This window comes from Pseudochaenichthys georgianus, unplaced genomic scaffold, assembly GCF_902827115.2.
Source record: "Pseudochaenichthys georgianus unplaced genomic scaffold, fPseGeo1.2 scaffold_444_arrow_ctg1, whole genome shotgun sequence".
Classification (NCBI taxonomy): Eukaryota; Metazoa; Chordata; class Actinopteri; order Perciformes; family Channichthyidae; genus Pseudochaenichthys; species Pseudochaenichthys georgianus.
Genome location: NW_027263009.1, coordinates 110370 through 132739, shown reverse-complemented (window position 1 = coordinate 132739; position 22370 = coordinate 110370). Strand labels below are relative to the sequence as shown.

General features: G+C 43.0%; 1 protein-coding gene and 1 long non-coding RNA gene across 2 annotated transcripts; one reads left to right on the top strand and one right to left on the bottom strand.

Moving 5' to 3' along the window:
• Nucleotides 1-10: 10 nt before the first annotated feature.
• LOC117442586 (uncharacterized) lies at nucleotides 11-5473 on the top strand. The gene is made up of 2 exons (XR_004551531.2): nucleotides 11-62; nucleotides 5147-5473. It is a non-coding gene; the product is annotated as an uncharacterized lncRNA (long non-coding RNA).
• plekhd1 (pleckstrin homology domain containing, family D (with coiled-coil domains) member 1) lies at nucleotides 5339-21615 on the bottom strand. Its single transcript, XM_034078551.1, has 13 exons — nucleotides 21461-21615; nucleotides 19585-19678; nucleotides 17749-17838; nucleotides 16067-16143; nucleotides 14171-14262; nucleotides 14038-14090; nucleotides 12893-12987; nucleotides 12718-12811; nucleotides 11712-11923; nucleotides 8997-9129; nucleotides 8422-8566; nucleotides 7132-7275; nucleotides 5339-6015 (listed from the first exon to the last, which is right to left on the bottom strand). Exons 1-13 carry the CDS (start codon nucleotides 21613-21615, stop codon nucleotides 5861-5863), a joined length of 1539 nt encoding a protein of 512 aa, XP_033934442.1. The 3' UTR covers nucleotides 5339-5860.
• Nucleotides 21616-22370: the final 755 nt, after the last annotated feature.

Sequence of the window (22370 nt, the reverse complement as noted above, 5' to 3'; positions counted from 1 at the left end):
CCCCCCCCCCCTCGTACTCCCTTCAAACACCTCCCAGTAAACAGTGAGGACAAGGTCAACAGGTACGGGTAGTTATTGCTTCCTTCTGTTCTGCCCTTCAGCTCAAACACGACCTTTGACCTCACGGACCCGTCCTGACAGGCAGAAATACAAAAGCAACCACTCGTGAGCCGACATGCGAGCCAGCAGCTGGCTTTAAAGGCCAATGGCTGATCCTACAGTCTGTCAGATTACAGATACACATGAGGGGGGGGGGGGGGTTGGCTCTCTTATGAGGTGTTGCCATAGCAATCTGAATCAGGATGGAGCAGTGTGTCGAAAAACTCAAAAGGTCATATTAAAGTTCAACAAAAAAACTCAAAAGGTCACAGTACAGTGTGTCGAATATGTTGTAAAGAAAGTCAGAGAATAAACCTGAATAATAGGTCAACAAGAGGTATAGGATTATGAATCATTATTATCAAATATTTTCAATGAAACTTTTATAAACTAGATATATCGGACACTGGAGTTTGAATTCCTGTTCAAGTTTCGACCCGTTTATTGCTGCTTTCTGAAGTTTTTTCAAAAGGTCATTTATTATTTTTATAGTAGACTTCAATGGCACTCGGAGAGAGGATATCTGCCGAGGCCGAATGGTGCGTTCAAGGCCTCCTCAGATTGACGCGTTTAGTCATGTTTCCAATGTAGGCTTTGTTAATGAGCTTTAAATTGTAATCTGGAAACATAGGGGACACTTGAAAGATGATGTGTGATAATGTATTGCTCAGATTGTTTAAACTTCACGTTGATATCTTTTACAGAATTACTGTTCGACTTGAGGTGGCGTTAATGTGAATTATTCCAGTCGGAAGCTCCTTGTTCAGATTATTCCCCGAGTACGTTAATGCAGCACTATCCCCTATCCCGCGATGTTATCTAAAGTTAAATATGTGTATCCATTTAAAATTAAAAGGGTTCTTAGATGGCCAGGCAGTGATACAGCTTTTAAACAAGTTTCGTGAAAATAGGGCCAGTAGTTTTCCTGTTATCCTGTTGACAGACTAACAGATTTGAAAAAAAAACTCCTTGCTGGAGATGGTAAAAAAAATCATAAGGAAATAAGTAAATGTTTATCTTTGTATGAATGTTGTTTGAAAAGGTTAGTAAAGCGTACCTTAAACATTAAAACGGACCGCTGTCTCTTCCACACAGTGATGGATACAGCTTTTTAATGAAACCGTGGTATTGGGTCGGTTCTCCAGACGATATCAAAAAGCCCAAGGGTCAATAATCAGGACTGATTCTATCGGATTGGTTCTGATTCAAATAAATATATAATATACAAATCTGTGGCCAGGAAGCCAGACAGACAGTCTGAAAGCTGCCGACGTCACGGATATAAAAACCAGACGGAGGTTAAAATGCAGCTTTAGAGCAGAAACACGCTGACCCAGCAGATAATCTGAGTGATGTAAGAAGGGATGAGTCGGCACATAGTCGGCGTTTATGATGGCGACAAAAAGGACGAGGTTGCTAATTCAGAGAAGGTTGTATTTAAATGCAGTAATATAGTAACAGTTCCAGTGGATACCTCTTGTCTAATTCCACGTGTACAGTTGAATAATTGATAAATTAAGTTAATTGACAGAAAAGTCGTCCCCAACTATTAAAATGTTAAAACTAATAATAACTGGGACTATTTTAAATACTATCCTATGCCTTTTTTTGACCTACTATTCTATTCAAGTTTATTTTCATGTTTTTCAACATAATCTATGCCAGTGGCTCTCAACTGGTCAGGCCACTTGTTCCTTTGTCAATAAATCGTGATCCGAAAATTTGAACCACTCAAATCTATTCAACATAAAAATCGTGCTGTAATTTATACTCCTTTCAGCATACAATATTAATCAAAGTGAAGTACAGTGCATATATCCCTTACTGTATATCCCTTCACAGAACTAAAGTATGCTTTTAAATAAGGTTTAATGAGATGATGGAATCAAAGATGAACTGTATACAAAGGCACACATGCTGAAAACCCATCCCCAGCAGGGGGTCTGGGGGGATTCTCCCTCAGGAGATTTTTAGAAATACTAACATAAACTACGCATTCTGGTACTCTGAGAAGAAAATAAATACGGCGTATTTATTTTCTTCTCAGAGTACCAGAATGTCTCACGCATTTGGCGTGAGACACACGCATTCCACTCCATTCACACGCTCACACGCCACACCTTGTATTTCTCACGCAGAGATTTCTTTCCAGGGTACCGCCCACCAAGTTGCGCCGCAATTTTGTAAACAAACTAGTACAGAATCACTGTAACCACGCATCAACCAATCAAAAGAATGTAAGCTGTCGAACAGCCAATTAGAAAATAACATGGCTGTATCCGGGTAGGATTTAGACATTCTGCCCTATACTTTATAGACCGGTAAGGGTTTCAACATTTTCCAGGATTTCAATACTTTGATTGAATACATTAATCAGTTCTTTACACATGGTGCTCTTTTTAGATTTCAGGAACTACTACCTTTCCATGGGCCGGAGGAACAGGACAAGTGTGTCCGGGACGTGTTATTTACAATATCGGACAAGTAGATATTTCAATTGACTTGTCCGGCGGACAAGTGACGTTTTTCGACCTTATTTATTGACAAATTATTGATACATTCAGTTTACAAAAGGCAGAACTCATTCGCAAATTGTACGTGTCCGACATTGTTCGTTTAGAAGTGTTAGTTTCGGTTCTGCTTGTCGATTCCTAAGGAAATGCATCTCGCCGCTTTCTGTACAGTTAGACGGGGGCGGAGCGGGGCGGGAAGTGTAGCACAGTGGCAGGCTTGGGAAGCAACACTCGGTTCCGAGTAGGAACAAATAACAATTTCCGGTACCGGGATTACTAAGAGTTGTGAGGACAGGAGGCGAGGCCGAGCCCCGCGGACTGCAGCTCTCTCTATGCTCCGTATCAGCTGATCGCTACTCGGTGCGGCTCAGCGTGTCTCTCTCTCTCTCTCTCTCTCTCTCTCTCTCTCTCTCTCTATCTCTCTCTCTCTCTCTCTCTCTCTCTCTCTCTCTCTCTCTCTCTCTCTCTTTCTACACACAGCGGATCCGCTGCCCGTTTAACAGCCTCATCTTTGTCAAACTTTCTTATGTTCTTTCTCTAACACGTAATGAAGGTTATTAAGCGTTTTAACTCCTGTGTTGTTAATATTAACCACCATTTCCTTTATGAAGTGAAGCAGCCTCCCTGTCTGTCCTCGCGCTGTCCTCACATCCCCGGACTCGGAGGAGCAGGATGTCAGTATTGTTTATGAAGCAGGGTATAGAAAGTACATTATGGAAATGAAAATACTATTTCTTTACTTTTACAAACAGTGAGCAGCTGCAGCATGTGTATTGCAGGACGTGTGTAAGCGTGCAAGCGTCTTTGCGTTGTAGAAAAGCGCTAGGCCTATAGGCTATAAATATAATGTATTATTATTATTATTATTATTATTAGGTTATGTCCTATGTGTTGGACATGTGTGGTTGGACTCTGTCTCACAGGCAGTGTAACATCAGAGGAGACTGGGCCAACTGTACATTCTCAAACTGCACCACTTAGAACTAACTAAACAATGCAGAGATTATTTTATATAATTGTATTCAATAACCGTAAGAAATTAAACAGTATGTGATTTGTAAATAGGAATACAGATTTGACTTAATGTTTTCATAAATATATTTTTCTCCCAGTTTGTCATGGGACTTATTTTTACCCTCTCAAAGAACCGGAACCGAAAATAACCGGAATCGAAAAGCAGAACCGGAATCGTTAAAATCCAAACGATACCCAACCCTATGTGTGATGCAGTAAAATCTCACTTCTCACTTACGTTAGCGGTGTCATAAAAACCGTGGGAAAATGTAAAATACGATGACGAAGAAGAAGATTCCAGTGGCTCCAATTTTTGTCCATTCTGGACAAGTGAAAAATGTATTCGGACAAGTAAATTTCCAAACTCACTTGTCCATGGACAAGTACTCTCTAAAAACTTTTTCTCACACCTTAGGTGTGTGAGGAGTTCCTGGAATATCAGCTGATGGATATCCCCATGGTTCCTTTTTTTAAAGGTGACCGGTTTGAGCCAGTTTGGGAGGCTCACTAAAATAGCTCAACTTGTTCTAGTGCTCCCTCACTCTAATGCCGACGCGGAGACGGTTGCCACCAACACCTACAACAAAAAACACACACACACACATCCCTTCACTAAGAATGAAATAAATATGTTTTTATATGAATTTGTGTCATTTATCAGATAAGACCACCGTCCCCACCCAAAGCCCCGCCGCTGCCAAAATCTCACTCTGAACTCTGTTCAAAACTTGAGAGCCCTGTAAATACATCTATTGCTACCCGATATATTAATAATATTTTATGCCATTGTTTGTTTGTCAATTAGTTCTGACAGCTTGCTGCTCCTCGCAGAGAGAAGAGCAACGAGGAGTCTGTGTGAATTATTTTAAGGGTAGATAGCCGCCATTGTTCTGTGACCTGTCAGTCATCAAACCGGGGGTCATATTTCATCATGTGTTCATTTCTATCTGAAGTTGTACCCATGGATGTATAAAGAATAGTTCTACCGCTAAATTATTCTCCGGGGGACTTCCGGCAACAATCTTGATTCTGATTGGCCAGAAGACTCGAAAAAACATCAGCAAAGATGTTTTATTGAGAAGGTGATCACTACGTGACAGAAGTTTTCAAAACCGTTGATGGTCTCCGGTACTTCCAGTCCAACGCCGACTGCATGCACAGCGTTAGAAAATCGGGCCTTCAAAATAAAAGTTTGACTTTTTTCCAAAATAAAACCAAACAAAATTTCAATTTATTTTTTCTTCACTCACACATCTGCGACCCACCAGTTGAGAACCACTGATCTATGACTTATTTTAAACATATTTGAAACACTATACTACGGCCCTTCTCATTTTTGTATCGATGACTTTAAAAAAATGTTTTGAACATGCTGCAAAACTATGACTTTTTGTTTTTTTCGAAATTCAACGCCATTACTTTTTTTTCAGGGATGCTATAATGTGACTTTCCTTCAGGTTTTTCCACATGCTATACTCTAGATTCTAACTGTACCCTACTTTATATTTTATTTCTTGCAGGTCCTGCTGATAAACGAGAGCTGGTGACGCTATCTCCAATCCTCATTTTCTTCCAACACTGAACTTTATCAGAGCGGAAACTCAACATCCATATCAAGAGTGCGATTTCATTTGAAAACCAGTAACAGTGCCATGTGTCGTGCTGCTGGGAACAGAAACCCACGGCCTTTTACCTGCAGAAACGACATGTACCAGGTTCAAACAGCTTTATTAGCATCACGGCATGTCGATCAGTCCTCATCATGTTCCTCTTACCTTCCTCTATCAATTCTGGTGTTAACTTATCCTTTTTACATTGTCATTAAATGCTTGCGTCGGTGAAAGACATCGAGTTGCTTCGTCGAGGACACGTTTTTTAAGATGTAGCAATAATGCAAGGTGGAAATCCCAACATGTGAGTTCATCGTTATCATGAAACCTTCCGTTACATTTAAGGAGACAACCAGAATAATAAAAACAAACATTTTACAAGACGGATTTGCATTGTCTGTGCTATCTGCTACGTGTTAACGTTGATTAGAATCATAATGTTATAGCTTATCATACATGGGTTTTCACTTCTAATAAATACTCTGGCTAAATGAAAGCAGTTAAAACACTTTAGACGGCCTCCACCACACAGACTGCTGTGTACCTCCCTGGACAGCGTGTTACTGATGGCTTTGTGATCAGGTCTCTACACACGCTGGACTGAGGTGAGGCTACGGTTCCTCTTCAGTCCTCTGGTTTGCTGGAGGCGTCCTGGCGGGCCATGATCTTGTAGACGCTCTCTCTGAAGCTGCTGTCAGAGGTCAGGCGACGGGCCGTCTCGCGCAGATCCTCCATGCTGTCGTCAGAGCTCGCTACTGCGAAGGATTTGGAGTGTTTCACTGAGGAGAGAGAGGAGAGGGGTCAGAGTATCAGAGGTGGTACTTGAGTCAAAGTAGAAGTACTCAGATCTGGTACTTGAGTCAAAGTAGAAGTACTCAGATCTGGTACTTGAGTCAAAGTAGAAGTACTCAGATCTTGTACTTGAGTCAAAGTAGAAGTACTCAGATCTTGTACTTGAGTCAAAGTAGAAGTACTCGGATCTCGTAGAAGTACTCAGATCTTGTCCTTGAGTAAAAGTAGAAGTACTCAGATCTTGTCCTTGAGTAAAAGTAGAAGTACTCAGATCTTGTACTTGAGTAAAAGTAGAAGTACTCAGATCTTGTTCTTAAGTAAAAGTAGAAGTACTCAAATCTTGTACTTGAATAAAAGTAGAAGTACCAGAGTGTAGGAATACTCTGTTACAGTAAAAGTCCTGCATTCAAAATGTTCCTCAAGTGAAAGTAGAAAAGTATTCTCATCAAAATATAGTGAAAGTAGCGACAGTAAAAGTAGTCGTTGTGCAGATTGGTCCATTTCAGAATAATATATATATGTTTTATAAGGATTGATCATGAAAGTGTTCTCAAAGCTGGTGAAGTTGCAGCTAGTCTGAAGTACTTTGTAGACTGCAGGGTAGCTGGTGGATTCACTCCAGGTGGAACTAAAGTCTGATTCAACACTTGGTTAGATTTCACATCATTCATCCAGATCTGTGAAGTAACTACAGGTATTAAATACATGGAGTGGAGGAAAAGTACACCATGTACCTCTGAACTGTAGTGGAGTAGAAGTACACAGTAGCATAAAATGGAAATACTCAAGTAAAGAACAAGTACCTCAAAATTGTACTTAAGTCCAGTTGTTAGTAAATGTACTTAGTTACTTCCCACCTCTGCAGAGTATAGTATGTTGAAACAAATTGACAAGTTGTATCGTGTGTCAGAAAAACATGAAAAAAAGTCATAGTATTGCATTTCAAAAAACATGTTTTCTTGCAGCCGCTTTCATTGAAATGTATCGGAAGGCTTTGCAGAACCATTCGCTGAACATCATACACTACATCTGGCCTGATGTTCACGTGTGGATGAAGCCAGCCGTTAAACATGCACTCGGTGTTAATCTGAACTCAGACTCACACCAGTGGCGTCTGGACGCTCTCCTCTGGACACGGCAGCTCTTGATCCTGCGAGCGGCCGCTTTGTGCAGATACACGGCGTTCTTCATTATCGCCGGCAGCTTCGCCTCGATCTCTGCGGCGCTGATGCAGTCCTCGAAGAACCCTGAACACACACATCGTTTACAGGAAGCTAATGTTATCATCAGGCCACATCCTTCATCACATCCTTCAGGTGCACAGATTCACTACTGATTTACTATCGAGCAATAACTTCCATATAAATGGTCAGACTTAAATATGTAATTACCGACGAACAAAACGTATAGAATATCAAATATTATATCAGTCTTTTTGTGAAAATAAAATGAGGAAACGGCTTCGTAAGTAAATAAATAATCTTTCAGGTTGATTGTCCCAGTGTATCAGAGAGGAACGTGCTTTATTCGTCCAAGTAAACTGAAGGTCTCGAGGCTTTGGGATGCACTTAAAATAAGAAACTATATGAACACATCATTAGGAGACATTTACCTAATAAAACTCAAACTATCTCTTAAAATGCTTATCATCATGTTCTGAACTGGCAGCTCATGATATTCTTGCTGCTTTCCTCATGGAGAGCGACGGACTCTCAGCGAGATGAGAGCTCTGCTGAGAGCATGCTCAGCAGGACTCTCAGCGAGATGAGAGCTCTGCTGAGAGAGCATGCTCAGCAGGACTCTCAGCGAGATGAGAGCTCTGCTGAGAGAGCATGCTCAGCAGGACTCTCAGCGAGATGAGAGCTCTGCTGAGAGAGCATGCTCAGCAGGACTCTCAGCGAGATGAGAGCTCTGCTGAGAGAGCATGCTCAGCAGGACTCTCAGCGAGATGAGAGCTCTGCTGAGAGAGCATGCTCAGCAGGACTCTCAGCGAGATGAGAGCTCTGCTGAGAGAGCATGCTCAGCAGGACTCTCAGCGAGATGAGAGCTCTGCGGAGAGAGCATGCTCAGCAGGACTCTCAGCGAGATGAGAGCTCTGCTGAGAGAGCATGCTCAGCAGGACTCTCAGCGAGATGAGAGCTCTGCGGAGAGAGCATGCTCAGCAGGACTCTCAGCGAGATGAGAGCTCTGCGGAGAGAGCATGCTCAGCAGGACTCTCAGCGAGATGAGAGCTCTGCGGAGAGAGCATGCTCAGCAGGACTCTCAGCGAGATGAGAGCTCTGCGGAGAGAGCATGCTCAGCAGGACTCTCAGCGAGATGAGAGCTCTGCTGAGAGAGCATGCTCAGTGGTCAGACGGTAGTATCGGAGGAGGGATATCGGTGAATGCACTCACTCCTGAGCTGAGTGACGTCTCCCTTCATCTTCTCCTCCGTCTCTTTGGTTCGCTCCAGAGACTCCAGACCTTTCTCCAGATCCTGCAGAGCCTCCTCCGCCTGCTGCAGCCGCTTCTCCAGCTCCACCCGGGACTCGATCTCCGCCTAGCAACGGCAGGACACACGGGGAACATTTAGTCAATCAATCAGACTTCCTTTATACACCATTTCTCACTCACAACTCAAATAGAATCCCTCCGCGTGTCCAGGTCATCCACACCAAGTGACTCCGGTTCAAACACGTGGAAGTCAATAAGACAGGACTGAATAAATCAATCATTTAATAATAACAAATTAAATAAGAAATAAATGAGAATATAATAAAGACAAGCCCAAAGTGTGTCTCAATTAGTTTTCTATTTGTTTTGCTTTTTACTATCCATTCATTAAAACAATGCTCATAAAACACAACCAGTTACATTTCCTACGTGTGTGTGTATGTGTGTGTGTGTGTGTGTGTGTGTGTGTGTGTGTGTGTGTGTGTGTGTGTGTGTGGCTGACATTGAGTGTTTTCTGCCGAGACGTGCTGAGTCACCTTGAGCTCGGCCTCAGTCTGCTGTTTGTCCACCGTGAGCTGAGAGAGGGACTGCTGCAGAGCGTGGGCCTGAGACGAGAAGAACTCTCTCTCCTGCTGCAGGGCGAGGGAACGCTGCTCGTTGTCCCGCAGCCTGAGGACACACACGCACATACACACACGCACACACACACATACACACACACACACATTAAAACATGTCATTCAAAGCTTTGTCTTAAACAGAAATGTTAACTCTGGCAGCCTCTTCGCTCTCCCGCCTCTCCCTCAGTGCTTCTATGGGTTTGTGCATGCGTCTGTATTTCGGGCCTGTGTGTCATAATCACACACTTTCACTTTAGTGTCACACTGTAATTGCATAATAACGCTAAAGAGAAAACTGAACTTCCCCTCTGGGATTGATAGAGGTCCATCTTAGCTCAGTTCTTGGCAAAAAACATTATATTTGTTGGGGTTGGTTACATATTAGCATTTCAAATGATCGCACTGCAGACAGAGTGCAGACAGGCACAGTGTCAAAGAAATGATAATGTAAGTTCTGCAATTTGTTTCCAGTGTTTAAATTGTTGTGTTTTGCAATATGCTAAAAATACCAACAATATATTGGAGTGATTATACATGAACTGCCCTGCTTTCTAAGGATCACCGTTGATCATTGAAAAACAAAATGCTATGGTTTAAAAAGCTCAAATATTAAGTGGAAATGCAGTTTGTGAAAGTGAACGTCCTCTTCGCATCGCTGCACCTCCAGTTAGTGTTTCCAGCTAATGAAGGGTCACGTCATAGATTTGGGTCAACATGCGTTCAAGTCAAGTTTAACCAGCTTGTGTTGCAGCTGAGCATCAATACACATGTTGTTGTTGTGGTTTGTATGTGTTCCCTGCAGTCAGAGTGAAGCTCATGGAAACAGAGTCAATAGAGCGGCAGTCGATACGAGCCGATGTCACATCCCACTCTCTGCTCATCAATACCTCACTGGTGAGGATCGATACACATTTCCACTCGGCTCACTTCCTCCCAGCCTCAGCACGGAGCTCCAAACTGCAACTGTGATGTTAACAGTGCGGTTATCAGAGTTTCTCACGGGACCCTGAAGCATATATTATTTTAAATATTGTCTAAACTGTGTATTTTTGGCAGAAATGGGGAAGAAAAAAAGTTTAAAAACACCTAAAAAAGTATTTATAAAGTGTTAAAGAGGCCCTGTTATCCTGATGTCCAGTATGTAGTGTCTCTACTTTAAAGAGTCCTCCCCTGCTGATGTTCAGGTGTATATCAGTATGTAGTGTCTCTACTTTAAAGAGTCCTCCCCTGCTGATGTTCAGGTGTATATCAGTATGTAGTGTCTCTACTTTAAAGAGTCCTCCCCTGCTGATGTTCAGATGTATATCAGTATGTAGTGTCTCTACTTTAAAGAGTCCTCTCCTGCTGATGTTCAGGTGTATATCAGTATGTAGTGTCTACTTTAAAGAGTCCTCCCCTGCTGATGTTCAGGTGTATATCAGTATGTAGTGTCTCTACTTTAAAGAGTCCTCTCCTGCTGATGTTCAGGTGTATATCAGTATGTAGTGTCTCTACTTTAAAGAGTCCTCTCCTGATGATGTTCAGGTGTATATCAGTATGTAGATCCAGGAGTAAACAAAGGAGGCCTCTTGAACTGAATAGTTAAAATAAACAGTGTGTTGTTGTTTTGTTTACTCCCGGGGCCTATACTGCGAACCTGGTTCAACCTAACCTGGATATGTTTGAGTTAGCCGGTTGGCCTAATCCAAAACATACGCGCTCTCGCTAAACTGTACTACGACGCGGGTTATCAAGTGGATCGCTCAAGCCAGCCGTGTCCTATCTAGTTAGGTGCGCGTTCACATGAAAGGGGTGGTATCTGGAGCATTCGACCAATCACAAACATGGAGAAGCGCACTGACAGCGCAGCGTCATACTTCCTGAATGAAAAGTGAACTATAATATTAGACAAATGAAGAAGTTAAACTTTAAACATCCATGACTTAAACACTTGATCAGGATCAAAGCCACAGAGCTGCACCTGCGAGGTGAATACAGCTGGCAACAGAACACGTGTTTGAATGCGTACATTAACAGGTTCATGATATCACTGCCCGTCTAAAACACGATCTGACTTCAATTACATTTGTCTCGAGTGTTTCGTCAACTTATGTGTTGCTTAAAATAATACTTCTGCATCCAGTCTGTGACACTGTGAGTGTTGCACGGCCAGACACGGCTCAGCTGACTCAGATAAGGAGATACGCGGACTGTACTTAATGTACTCTGATCCGGTTACTTATGTTGTGGCCGATATTTAAGTAAGCTTTCTTAACGCTAATGTTATAATAGTCAGATTGCTCTGAAGATGGAGGTGATATTCTATTCATGTTCACGTTCACACAGTCGGTGATTTTTGCCGGCAGTTTTTCTGTATTTCCTTTCTCCTGTAATATGACTTGATCGCTTTAAACTCCGCACACTGAGCTCTGATTGGTCAGCAGGCGGTGCTTTCACTGAGTTGAGCTCTTAGCCTGCAACCTAACCTGGTCCCGACCAGGTTAGCTGCTTAGCATATATTACCATGGAGATCTAGCCTGCTAAAAAGAGAACCAGCTTCATAGGACCGGAAAGCCGGAGTTTTCCCTGAATTTAGCCGCTAAGCGAAAATCCTGCTTCGCAGTATACCCCCCCGGTCTCTTATTTACTCACTTCTCCTCGGCCTGCCCCCTCTCCTTCAGCAGGATCTTCATCTGGTCCTCGATGTGTTTCAGGTCCTGCAGCAGATCCACCTCCTCGGGACCCCCCCTGCCTGATGGCTTCACCTCTTCCTCCTCTTCCTCCTCCTCTTCCTCACCCTTCACCTCCTGCTGCTCCTTCAGCCCCAGCAGCTCCAGAGTCCTCTGCTTCTCCTGAGAGAGCTCCTGCAGGGAAATACACATCACTCTTTCTCATCAAGGCACGATAATAGAGTTCATTATTTACCCTGGAACTTTTTTTATTTAAATCTTGGAATCTTGCATGAAAGCTTTGGGAAAATCTAGTACGTCAGCAAATGTTAAGATTGATTGTGTCAGTTCAACAGGAAGGCTGAAGATGTTTCCGACAGATGTTTATATGTACTTCCAGCCCTTTTTGTGAATCCAGCACCTCAGCTAAAACATGGCACACAATTGTATTTAAGAATATGGTCGTATTATAAATGAGAGTTTTTACATTATTCTATTCAGTGCTTCTGTGAGCATCAAAACGCATAGATCTTCACATATAACTCTTAAAAAGAAGCAAATATTAATATATAGAGGGAGAGAGAGAGAGAGAGAGAGAGAGAGAGAGAGAGAGAGAGAGAGAGAGAGAGAGAGAGAGAGAGAGAGAGGGAGAAAGTAGAAAGCAGACGAGAGTAGAGGGAGATGAGAGAAAGAGGGAGGAAAACGAGAGATGACGACGAGGGAGACGAACAAGAGAGAGATAAAGAGAAACCAGAGAGAAGGTAGGGAGAGAGAGAGAGAAAGAGAGAGGGAGGGTAGACAGAGAGAGGGAGGGAGCACAGAGAGATGTACGAGAGGGAGACAGGGCGACAGAGAGCGGGAGATCAAGGACAGACAGAGCGAGAGAGAGCATAGGGAGAGAGAGATGAGGGAGAGAGAGAGAGAGGGAGACAGAGAGGGGGAGAGAGAGAGAATCAGTGGACGATGGACAGAGGTGTGGTGCTCCTCACCTGGATGGACCTCTGCAGGTGGCCGGTCAGGCTGCTCAGCTCCTCCTTCTCCGTCTCCACGCCGCGCAGAGACTGCGCCGTGTCGTCCAGATCTCTGACGGCACAAACAGAATCGCTCAGTTTCAGGTTTCTGCAGAACGACGACTTCAATCAACGGGAGAGGAACGGGGCTTACAGTTTGATGCTCTCCTGCTCCGCCTTCAGCTCCACCACCACCTCCTCAAACTTCAGCTTCTCCTCCTCCAGGACCTGGTTCAGACGCTCCAGCTCCTGCACACACACACAGACACACACACAGACACACACACACACAGAGAAACACGCACGCACACACACAGAGAGAGAGACAGAGAAACACGCACGCACGCACACACACACACAGAGAAAGAGAGAGAGAGAAACACACACAGACAGACAGACAGACAGACAGACAGACAGACACACACACACAGAGAAACACACACACACACAGAGAAACACACAGAGAGAGACAGAGAAACACACACACACACACAGAGAAACACACACACAGAGACAGAGAAACACACACACACACAGACCACACACAGACACACACACACACACACACACAGATACAGAGAAACACACACACATAAAGACACACACACAGAGACACACACACACAGACACACACACACACACACACACATAAAGACACACACAGAGACACACACACATAAAGACACACACACACACAGAAACACACACAGACACACAGAAACACGCAAAGACACAGAGACACACACACAGAAACACGCAAAGACACAGAGACACACACACACACACACAGAAACACAGAAACACACACAGACACACAGAAACACGCAAAGACACAGAGACACACACACAGAAACACGCAAAGACACAGAGACACACACACACACAGAGAGACACAGGAAAAATGCACAGACACACACACAGAAACACACAGAGACACAGACACACACACACACCACACACACACAGAGACACAGAAACACGCACAGACACACACACACACACACACACACACACAGAGACACACACACACATTAAGGGTGTGCATGTAGGAAATGTAACTGATTTTGTTCTTTGAGCATAAATGGATAGAAAAAGCAAAACAAGAAGAAAAATAACTGACACACTTTGTGTTAAATACAGATATACAAAATAAAATATAAATGAATGTTTTTAATACCTGTGTTATTGCCTGTTTTAGTGATTTGATTCTCTTGTAACGCAAGTTAAGTGCAAACCCCCACAACTTAAGTTTCTGAATATATAAAAGTGTTATTTAAAAGTGGTAGTATTTGAATGTACCTCTCTCTGTGCTCTCTGGTGACTCAGCTCTTCCGTCTCCTCCATCAGTTTGTCTGCAGAAGGAAACGCGTTCACCGTGAGCTGCTTATTAAACCCTTATCACTAAAAGGCTGATGTACTGCTGCTGATTTACCCAGATACTCCTGCTTCTCCTTGGCCAGCTGCAGCCCCTGAGCCTCCAGACTCTCGATCATCGCCTCGCCCAGCTGACAGTTCTTCCACGTGCTGACGGAGAAACACAGGTTTGACTAAAGAAATCGGACATTTTAAACACAACTCGCATTTTAACAGATGCATCAGAAACATCAAAGACTGGATAAATTGCCTTTAAAACCTGTAGAGCAGGGGTAGGGAACCTCCGGCCCCCGGGCCGTATACGGCCCGCGCAGACCATTTGGTGTGGCCCTCGAGGTAATTTATAAACACACGCAAAAAAGAAAAAAATGAAAGAAACCTAGACCGCAAAATAATTAAACAAGTGAGTGCCTGTTTTTCCTGGCCAAGGTCATGGTCCTTGAACACAACACAAGCCTAACGTGTCATCACGTGGTATATGTCTCCTCTGACAGGGGTGTAGTTCTGACGGAGAGCACCAGAACGCCGCTCCGCTCCGGCACTTCCAGAAATTGCAGTACCAGTAGTGTAGGAGCCGTACACATGCTGCAGTTTTTGCGTGGCTGTGTCTTAGTTGTAAGCCCAGTGGCGATCTGTCATACTGATCATACAGTCAATAACTTTGTTGTTATTAGCATCTGGTTAGCTAGCTATGCTAACGAATATAAGAAGCTTTTTCTCCAACCAGTGAGGTAAAGGCACATCTTTATATGATCATTATAGTTATACAAAAATAAGAGAATAAAGTAAACAGGTATAAAATACTATATGACAGTAAAAAAAAGTTGTTATTAATAAACAAGAATACAGTTTGAAAGGAGAGTGATTTGTAAAATATCCATAAAGAAAAAGAAAATCTGCTTCCAGTTCTGTTTCATATGGGTGTTGAGAGATGTATCCATAAATCTACTAATGTTGCTCTCAAAGTGCACCAGATTGATGCTTTCAACTTCAACATTTAAAAAAATCTTCCCGGGGGAGCATGCCCCCCCAAACCCCCCTAGAGGAGGTTAGGTCCCCCCGACTTAAATCATGTTCACATGGATAGGAAACTAAATACATTTGCACACATCTTGTGTCCATATATTTCTGTTTGGGTGGTCATGCCACAACTCTGCACGTGCCTGCATGCGTGAGTCATGGCAAGATATCTGGATTAAGAGGTTGCTTTTTCTTTGCACAGCATGAAAGAAAGGTTAAATGAATGGGCTGTGATTTTAGTATTTTTAAGCAGAGGTCAATAATTTGTACGGCCCTCGGAGGATGTTGAAAACATTGAAATGGCCCTTGAGAGGAAAAAGGTTCCCCGCCCCTGCTGTGGAGACATTCATATACGATTAATTCAACGGTCTCTGGGTTCCTCTGACTTCTCTTCTGGCTCTAAGGAGATCAGATTCATCGAGAAATCGGCAATGATATTGTTGATTTAACATCGTGGTACAATGTTGGTCTCGAGTGTTTTTGATTTAACAAGGTACATTTTGGATATTCTTGTTTCTTTGTCTGATAATCCATGAAATATAACCCAGCAGGTCGACATCTACAGCAGCGGTTCCCAGCCTGTGGGCCGTTGCAAGTGGACCGCCAAATAATTAGCAACACTTTAGGATTTGTGTGGAAACCGTTTCATTATTACGATTTTTTTTTGTATTCGAACATCCTTTCTCTTTCTCGATCCTCTTTAGCAACGGTCATTACAGTCCTTGACAGCGGTCTGTTCTACTGGATTAACAACGTGTCACATGTTTTGAATGGACCAATCAGAACTTTATTTAGCCTCCGTAGAGGTTGGGAACCGCTGACCAACAGTAATAGATTCCCGGGGTATGAATTCTCACATTGATGATTGTTCACGATGAGATTAGCATGGTTTGTTTGTTTTTTTAAAAAGTAGATTAAGAGTTTGTATACTCACACTTTCCCGGAGTCCTGCAGCATCTCCATCCACTGCAGCTGCTCCCCCACCGACTCAGCCGCCAGCACGATGGTTCCCTGAGAACAACATCACACATCAGGGGCTAATAATAAAGGCATCAGGCTTAAAAACAGAGCGTGCTGAGAGGGTAAATAATGATGTAAACACTGTTTGGACTCAGTGTGCAGCCACAGTCACTCTGATATGTGTCAGTTTTCTGCTGGATTACGATCATTTTAGTCAGGGCCGTCCCTGGCCTATTTGGGGCCCCAAACGACATTGTGAGATGAGCCCCCCCCCCCCCCACCCGACAGGAGTGAAAATAAAATGGGAAGTACTTTGCAAATATAATTCCTGTTTATTATTATTATTATCAACACAGTTACTTTTTTATACAGTGAGGTAAATGGTAAATGTGCATGTACGTCGTTCAGTATGCGTTTACAGGTGAATACGTCTGCATTTCTTGCCAAATACTAGCCTCAGAAATATATAATTTTTAAATTAAAATATAATTAATGCAAATAAACCACTTCTACTAATAATAATCATAATCAATTCAATAATATAAATACTATATTATTTTATTATAGTATAGTTGTAATATAGTCAAGACAAAACATGCTTATGACATGCTCAAAAACTGATATTTCTTAAATCTGTATTCAAATGTAGTTCCCTCTGTCAGCAATGTATCAACAACTACACACACATTGCCATCAGTATTTCTCTGTGTTGTGGTTGACATGACGATGACTGTTAGGAGTTAAGGCGAGAGGCTGAGCATCACCACGAAATGTGCAAATTGACTTAAAAATGAATAAAAGGGGAGAAAATGCTCCATGTTTTTTAGGCTGTAAACTTTAACTGTTATGTAAGCCAACTAGACAGACAGTGTATCACTCTTCCTCCTGTACATTAGCAGATAAAAGGCATAACATACTTGAATGAATGGTAAATAAAGAATGCTGGAAATAACTGCATCTCCATTAGCCTATCGTCATGAAAGAGCGATTTTAAAGTCGCTGCCAACTTCTGATTCTGCCCTTTCTGTATTTGTCTGTAGTTGCATCTTTCTACTGGTGAAATACTTTTTATATTCAGATGCTTTTTGATGGGTGTGCGGTGCCTTGCTTAAGGCCGCCTCAGGGCCCCGGGGGGTGGACTGGGACCTCTCCAAGTACCGGTCCGCATATTGAGGTGAGTTCGGGGACTTGAACCAGCGACCCTACGGTTCCCAGTCCAAGCCCCTACATTTATTTTATGTATTACATCTAAAAGAACCCAATGCAGAAAAGTCTAAAACAAATGTAAAAGAAGTACACAAAAAATCTAAATATTACTTGTAATTATTTAACCTTTATTTAACGAGGAGAAGACGTCTTTTAATTCCCTTTACAGTTGGATAATAGATTATTTGACTAAGCTGTTCTAGTACAAACCATTAGTGAATTTACTATGAACAAAACATCATATTTGATAAACGCTTAAGTTTGAAATTATATGTAAAATATTTCCATTTCAATTGTAGACTAGTATAAGTACCTACATTTTGCAGATTAATGGAATCTAAATGAGTAAATGTACATAGTTACATAGCGCCTTTAAATCCACCTCCCTGCTCAGAAAGACCCTTGAGACGTCTGATAAATGATAAATGATTAATTAAACCCTCGTCTTACTGAGAAGTCCTCCAGGTTGATGACGATGGCGAAGGGCATCCCCATGTTGTCGTTAGTCGAAACCACACATCCTCCGAGAGGAATCACTCCCTGACAGAAACACATCAAACTGTCATCCATCACGCTGATTCTGCTTACACACAGGACGCTACTGAGTGTCCTCTTCCAACATGAGAGTAGCATGCTAACAAAGGTATCCCAACTGTAGCTGTGAACATGACAGGATGTATGATGACCTAGAAGAGCATCAGGACTGTTTGAGGCAGATGATAGCTATGTGGTTAACATGATGATTCAGCCTCTATGGAGAGAGACATCAAGCATGCTCATTTCTGACGTGGAGCTAATCTGAAGTAAACATTGAATACTGCTTTCTATTCCTCCATCTTGTGACTGTGTGACTCCCTCTCTTGGATATCAGCATGTGAAGGACACTGTTCAGGAACTAGTTGATGCTCTGTATGTGATGCTACTTCCATTCTGGAGAGGATCATAAATACATGGATCCTGAGGCTGAAGCTCAAGCCGGTGACGAGGGAGACTTTTCTAACAACAGGTCAAATCCTTCTGTTTATGAAGCATGGCGTAAACACGTGGTTCTCCACCCTAGTCAATTAACTACAGGGGTCCCTCAGGGCTCTGTTCTTGGTCCCCTCCTCTTCTCCTTGTACACAAACTCGCTCGGATCAGTCATTAGCCCGCATGGTTTTTCATACCACTGCTACGCTGACGACACCCAATGAATTCTGTCCTCTCCCCGCTCAGAGACCCAGGTCGTCGCACGCATCTCTGCTTGTCTAGTGGACATCTCTCAGTGGATGTCCGCTCACCACCTCAAGCTCAACCTTGACAAGACTGAAGTGCTTTTCCTTCCGGGAAAAGATTGTCCCACTCTTGACCTGACAATCAACATCGGCCCCTCTGTTGTTTCCCCGACCCAGACTGCAAGGAATCTGGGTGTGACCCTAGATAACAACCTGTCCTTCACTGCAAACATCGCTGCTACAACCCGCTGCTGCAGATACACGCTTTTCAACATCAGGAGGATGCGTCCCCAGCTGACCCAGAAATCGACGCAGGTTCTGGCCCAGGCTCTCGTCATCACGCTTAGACTACTGCAACTCCCTCCTGGCTGGTCTACCTGCATGTGCCATCCGACCTCTGCAGCTCATCCAGAATGCAGCGGCTCGTCTGGTCTTCAACCTTCCTAAATTCTCCCACACCACTCCGCTCCTCCGCTCCCTCCACTGGCTTCCGGTAACTGCTAGAATCCACTTCAAGACACTGGTACTTGCGTACCATGCTGCGAATGGATCTGGCCCTTCCTACATCCAGGACATGGTTAAACTGTACACCCCAGCAAGTGCTCTACGCTCTGCATCAGCCAAACGACTCGCTGCACCCTCACTGCGAGGGGGACCCAAGTTCCCATCAGCAAAAACACGTGGGTTTGCTATCCTGGCTCCAAAATGGTGGAATGAGCTCCCCATTGAAATCAGGACCGCAGAAAGCTTACACACCTTCCGGCGCAGACTGAAAACTCATCTCTTTCGACTCCACTTCGAGCGATAGAATGACTAATAAAGAACTGCTAACAGAGCACTTATATACTAATAAAGGACTGGCATATCTATAGCCAGTTGAGTAGCACTTGAAACGATTGGCTCTTTGAAACCTGATGTTCTTATATGATTCTGTTTTCTTCAAGGTTGTGTCTTCCTGGTCGAATGTACTTATTGTAAGTCGCTTTGGATAAAAGCGTCAGCTAAATGCAATGTAATGTAATGTAATGTAATCCTCCCAGATGTTCCTGCAGGAGTTCAGAGAGGATCTCACCTTCGGGTGGATGTTGAAGATCCTGTTGCTCTCGAAGCTCCTCTTCTCACTCTCTGCGTAGTACAGCAGGAAGCTGTCTTTGATGATGAAGAATCTGTGAAGAAGAGGAAAGTAGAACTCAGAAAACACATCCATCATCCATCCTGTGACGGAGCTGCTTCACATTCCATGCTTTCATTTTCTGAAACACTTTTTCAAATGTTGCTTTTATTGGATTTTTTTTTTTTATTACGTTGTGTTTTTGTTGTCTGGTTTTCAGTTCGTTTCATCCTCTGAGTGTTTAGAGGTTTTTATGTGAAAGCACGTCGTACCTCTGTTTGAAGGTGCTTTATGAACAAAGTGAATTATACACACACACACACACACACACACACTTTTACCTTCCAACTTATTTTATTTTTAATGCTCAAAAGGATTTTTTTTATGATTTGAGAATTACATGAGAAAAAACAAGCATTACCTACTGTATATATTTGTTGCAGAATCCTTTTAGTTTTTATAATATAACCCAACTTTTCTCTTAGTGACCCTTGAGATTCATCTTGTCATTAACCCCCGTAATAGACAGAATAATCAGTATTTTGAGATTTATTCATGCAAAAAATGTCAGAAAAGGCCGTTTTCAGTCTCTAAAATATGGAGATTTTCACCGAAAGTTAGCTGTAATGGTTTCTCTGGATCCAGAGTGTATTGTCGTTGTATGCGTTATGTAAACTAAGAGCATTATGGTGACATAAGGTTGCAATCCAGCCAACTACACACACGAAAAAATCCCCATAATTCTCTATAATTTATACAGGAAAACGTACCATAGATGTTTTCAACTGTTTCATAAATGATGTGTGATAGTTCTGGCTCTCAAAACAGCACACAGATATGATATTTATGCAAACAATATGTGTTATCATCTAAGGATAATCAGCCTTTCTGTTTTGCTGAAGGAAAACTTTCTCCCCACTTTTAAAAATGATAAAAGCAGACTTCCTTTAAAGGTGGGGTAGGTACGTTTGAGAAACCGGCTCGAGATCGCTAGAATTTGAAAATACACAACCGGAGAAAATCTGCCACTTCCTCACAGAGCCCCTCCCCCAACACACACGAACGAGCACATGACCAATGAGGGCACGAGATAAGTTTGTGCCCCGATGGAAGGCTGACAGGCAGGTAGGCCATCCAATCCGGTTGTACTTTTTACAGTATTACGGCTTCTACAGATGACATTTTTTAATGGATTTTTTGTCAAAGCACTTCAGATATTCATTGCTATTGGCATGTTAAGAGCATTCCATGGAATATAACAAAAAGTGTATCTCGAGCCGGTTTCTGAAACTTACCTACCCCACCTTTAAACTCTGTTTCTCCCAACTAAAAATAAAATCTAAAAAGATGTACTTTTCCTGTAGATTTGAGTTCCTGCACTGATGAGGGTTGTTTAAGCCGCACAGAGGCAAGAGTCCCCCCTCCATGCAGTGAAAAGTCATTACAGATACTTGTGAGCTTAACCCAGATAAATAGTTTTTACATTTAAAATAGGATAGCATTTAATACTTGATAACTACAATAATAACTACATTTTTATTAGAGCGCTTTTCCATGTGCTCAAAGCGCTTTACAATTACACAACTTGAACCGTTTATTTTTTTAATTAACACCATAGGTTCTCTCTGAATAATAAACTGTTAAAGGAAAACCTTCTCTCCACTTTTAAATAAATCAGATTTCTTCCAACTTTTCCTCGAGCTTTTAAAGTTCTCAAATGTTCCGTTTCATAAGCAGCTCAGAGGCAGACCCTCCCTGCTCCACTCTAGACTCATGAATCCCCCCTCAGGTGCATCGCCCCTCAGGTGCATCCCCCCTCAGGTGCATCGCCCCTCACCTGCGGGACCACTTTGCAGACGGCCGTCCGAAGGGCCTCTTCCACAGCACGCCGTGCAGCTGCACCTTGGTGCTGATGTCCAGCGCCTCGCTGTCCGACTGCTCCATAGACGACCAGGGCGAGAACAGAGAGCTTCTGGACGAGGACGAGAACATCCTCACCCGGAGAGGAGGGGCCCAACAACAACAACAACAACAAAAAAGAGTCAATAACAATTACTCACACAATGCATCGAGGTGCAGCAGCAGAGGAATACCGATAACTCAGCAGGGTGGAATAACGCAGCTGCCAATAAGAGCTGCAGGCGGAGGGGACGAGTGAGGGGACAGAGGGAGAGCTTTAGGAATCTGAAGCCGCTCGGTGTCCATGGAAGCCGGTAAAAGCGGTTGTTCAGATTACGGCGGCTGCTAGGTACAGAGAGCCAGAAACATGTGGGCGGGGCTGCGGGGGAAAGAGGATGGAGCGCGCGTGAGCGGCTCAGAGTATCAGATTAATTCACACAACAGGTTGTCAGAGTGGACGGACTGCAGATTACAGAGATATCACAGCTCAGTTTCCACAGAGAAGAGCATGAGCGGGAAAACATCCCGTCAGCGGCAGAAAAGCCTCTTAACATTTCAATTAAGAGGAAAAACTGAACAAATATGAGCAAAGCTACACAAGTGATAAACTGTTGGTGAATAACAACTTCATACATGCATTTAAAGAGGCCATATCGTGCTTAAAGTAGAGACACTACACACTGATATACACCTGAACATCAGCAGGAGAGGACTCTTTAAAGTAGAGACACTACATACTGATATACCCCTGAACATCAGCAGGAGAGGACTCTTTAAAGTAGAGACACTACATACTGATATACACCTGGACATCAGCAGGAGAGGACTCTTTAAAGTAAAGACACTAC